Genomic DNA, 2,396 nt, shown 5'->3' with positions numbered 1-2,396 from the left:
CCCCGACCTGCTCCCCTGGCACCCCCATCCAACCTCTTGCCATCAGGGCAAGAGCGACCCCAGTGCCCTCCAGCTTGGAACTGGTTGGCAGCTGCGAGGTGGGACAGAGGGACCTTCTGGGCTCAGCCAGCTCAGCACCACCCCCAAATTGCCCGGGGTGCAGGGGGAGCAGGGGGGGAACCTGGAGTCCCAGATCTAAGGGGAACGTTTTTCATCCAGATGGGAATCGAGCGGGATTCCGAGCACAACGTCGTCGACCCCCTTGCCGACGGGACAGAGACTGCAGGGCACTGCCCCCCTCCTCCTCTGGGAGACACTCTATAGATTTCCAGGTACTGTGGAGCACGAGTGGGTTGATGGGTTTTTTTTTTTCCCCATTCTGGGAGGGGGCAGCTCTGCCTGCTGCTGGGTTTCCTCTTTTCCCAGGAATAACACGATGGGGATGAGAGGGAGGAGAAGGGAGGGATCCACCAAAGTAACTTTTAGCCAAAATAGTGCTTCAAGTGGGTGGGAAATGATGAGGTGACCCTTTCTTCTCCAGCCCTGGCAGCATTCCTGACTCTGGACGCTGACAGCACCAACGTCCTGTCCCAGGACCAGTGCTGGGTGAGATAGATGGATGGAGCTTTCCCTGCCTTCACCCAGCCCAGCTTTGGAGCTTGTTGTCATCTCCTTGTGCACCTTTTTGCTTTCTCTTATTCAGCTGCGTTGCCAGAGAAGATGTTGTAGCAGAACTTCCTCAAAATAAAATAAAGTGGCACTTTCCCTCCTTAATATTCTCCAGCAATTTCTGGGGCTGTTGGGAAGGGCTAATCCCTGGGCTGCAGCTCTGGGATGGCTCCAGGAAGGGCGTGGGATCGTGGTTTGAAGTTGAGGCAGGGGAGGTTTAGATCGGATTAGGAAGAATTTCTTTGCTGAAGGAGTGATCAGGCACTGGAACAGCCTGCCCAGGGAGGTGGTGGAGTCAAATCACTTTGTTCCCCATTTCTCTCCCTCCTTCCCCCCGGTGGCACAGGGGGACAGGGGATGGGGTTTAGAGTCAGTTCACAGCCTGGTGGTTCCTGCTGCTCCTTCCTCCTCCCCGACAATGACACCCTTCCCATGTCGAGTTCCCTCCCCTCCCCTGCCTGTCGGGCCAACAGTTGCACTGGGCTCTGGAGTCTCCTAGTTCCTCATTGGATCCTCTCTCTGTCTCCTGGCAGGGCTGCTCCTTTTCTTATCCCGAGGAAGCAGATTTCCTGATGTGTTTACTGCATCTCTGTGGTTGCAGAACCTCCCTTCATGTCAATAAATCACAGTCCAGCAGAAGTTCAGAAACCCTGAGGCTGAACTGAGCTGGATGGTGACCACCACAACCCCCAAACCAGGGATGAAGGATTCCCCCCCACCTTGTAATGTAAATTGTTAATTGAAATAAGTAACACTGGGGGGGGGAAAGAAATATTTGGGAAAAACGCACCTAAAAGAGAACATAAGGGACATGCAGAATAAAAACAGGGCCCAGGTAATAGTGAAACTGTGAGAACTGACCCCTCACCCCAACAGAAACTCATCTGGGGGTGCTGGGGGTGCCCCCGGCCACAAGTGCAGGAAAGGTTTGGCAGCACTTTGGCTTTCCTGACCCACTGGTGGATCCACTTGGGTGAAAACCCTGGAAGTGCCCCAAGGACAGACACAGCTTGAGGCAAAATTGAGTTTATTGACCCACTGCAGGATCCATCTGGGTGAAAGCCCCTCTGGGTGCCCTGAGGGTGGGAGAGCTTTTGCTCACTGCTCGACCTTGGTGAAGCATCATTGAATCCATCCAGGAGAAGAACTTGCCATTGGTGAGGAATGTGGGAAAGGGTCAGGATCCACCCGGCCCATCTCCATCATTGGGCCATCCATGGGGGTAGAGTGGTCCTACAGGTGTGGCCCCGTTGGAGCCACCTCGTGTCTGGTCCCAGGTGATGCCCTCACCCCAGTGCCATGTCCCACAACTGCCACCAATGTGGGAAATGTTTTCCCTTTCCATCAACTTTAACCCAGCACCAGCGAATCCATACGGGCGAGTGACCCTTCAGGTGTCTGGAGTGTGGGAAGAGCTTTGTATGTCATTCCCAGTTAACCCAGCACCTCTGGATCCACACAGGTGAGAAGCCCTGCAGGTGCACTCGGGGCAGGAAGAGCTTCAATGACAGCAGCAATTTCATACGTCACCAACGTATCCAAGCCGGAAAAAAACCCTTTGTGTGTCCCCAGTGTGGGAAGAGCTTTGCCTGGAGCTCAGGCCTCACCTGTCACCTGCAGCTGCACACTGGAGAAAGACCTTTTGGATGACCTGAGTGTGGGAAGAGCTTTGTGGACAGCTCAGGCCTCACCCATCACCTCTGGGTCCACGTGAGTGAACGTCCCTA

At 54.6% G+C, this 2,396-nt stretch overlaps 1 protein-coding gene across 1 annotated transcript in view; it reads left to right on the top strand.

Moving 5' to 3' along the window:
• Nucleotides 1-2,396, top strand: part of LOC104385298 (zinc finger protein 391-like) — a 7,813-nt gene that overhangs the window by 5,041 nt on the left and 376 nt on the right. The window contains exon 3 of the mRNA XM_009993735.1: nucleotides 2,132-2,256. Coding sequence (XP_009992037.1) covers nucleotides 2,132-2,256 — 125 coding nt within the window. The remainder of the gene's footprint in view (nucleotides 1-2,131; nucleotides 2,257-2,396) is intronic.

Source organism: Chaetura pelagica, unplaced genomic scaffold (assembly GCF_000747805.2).
Source record: "Chaetura pelagica isolate M959 unplaced genomic scaffold, ChaPel_1.0 scaffold1233, whole genome shotgun sequence".
Lineage (NCBI taxonomy): Eukaryota > Metazoa > Chordata > Aves > Apodiformes > Apodidae > Chaetura > Chaetura pelagica.
This window is presented reverse-complemented; position numbering and strand designations above follow the sequence as displayed.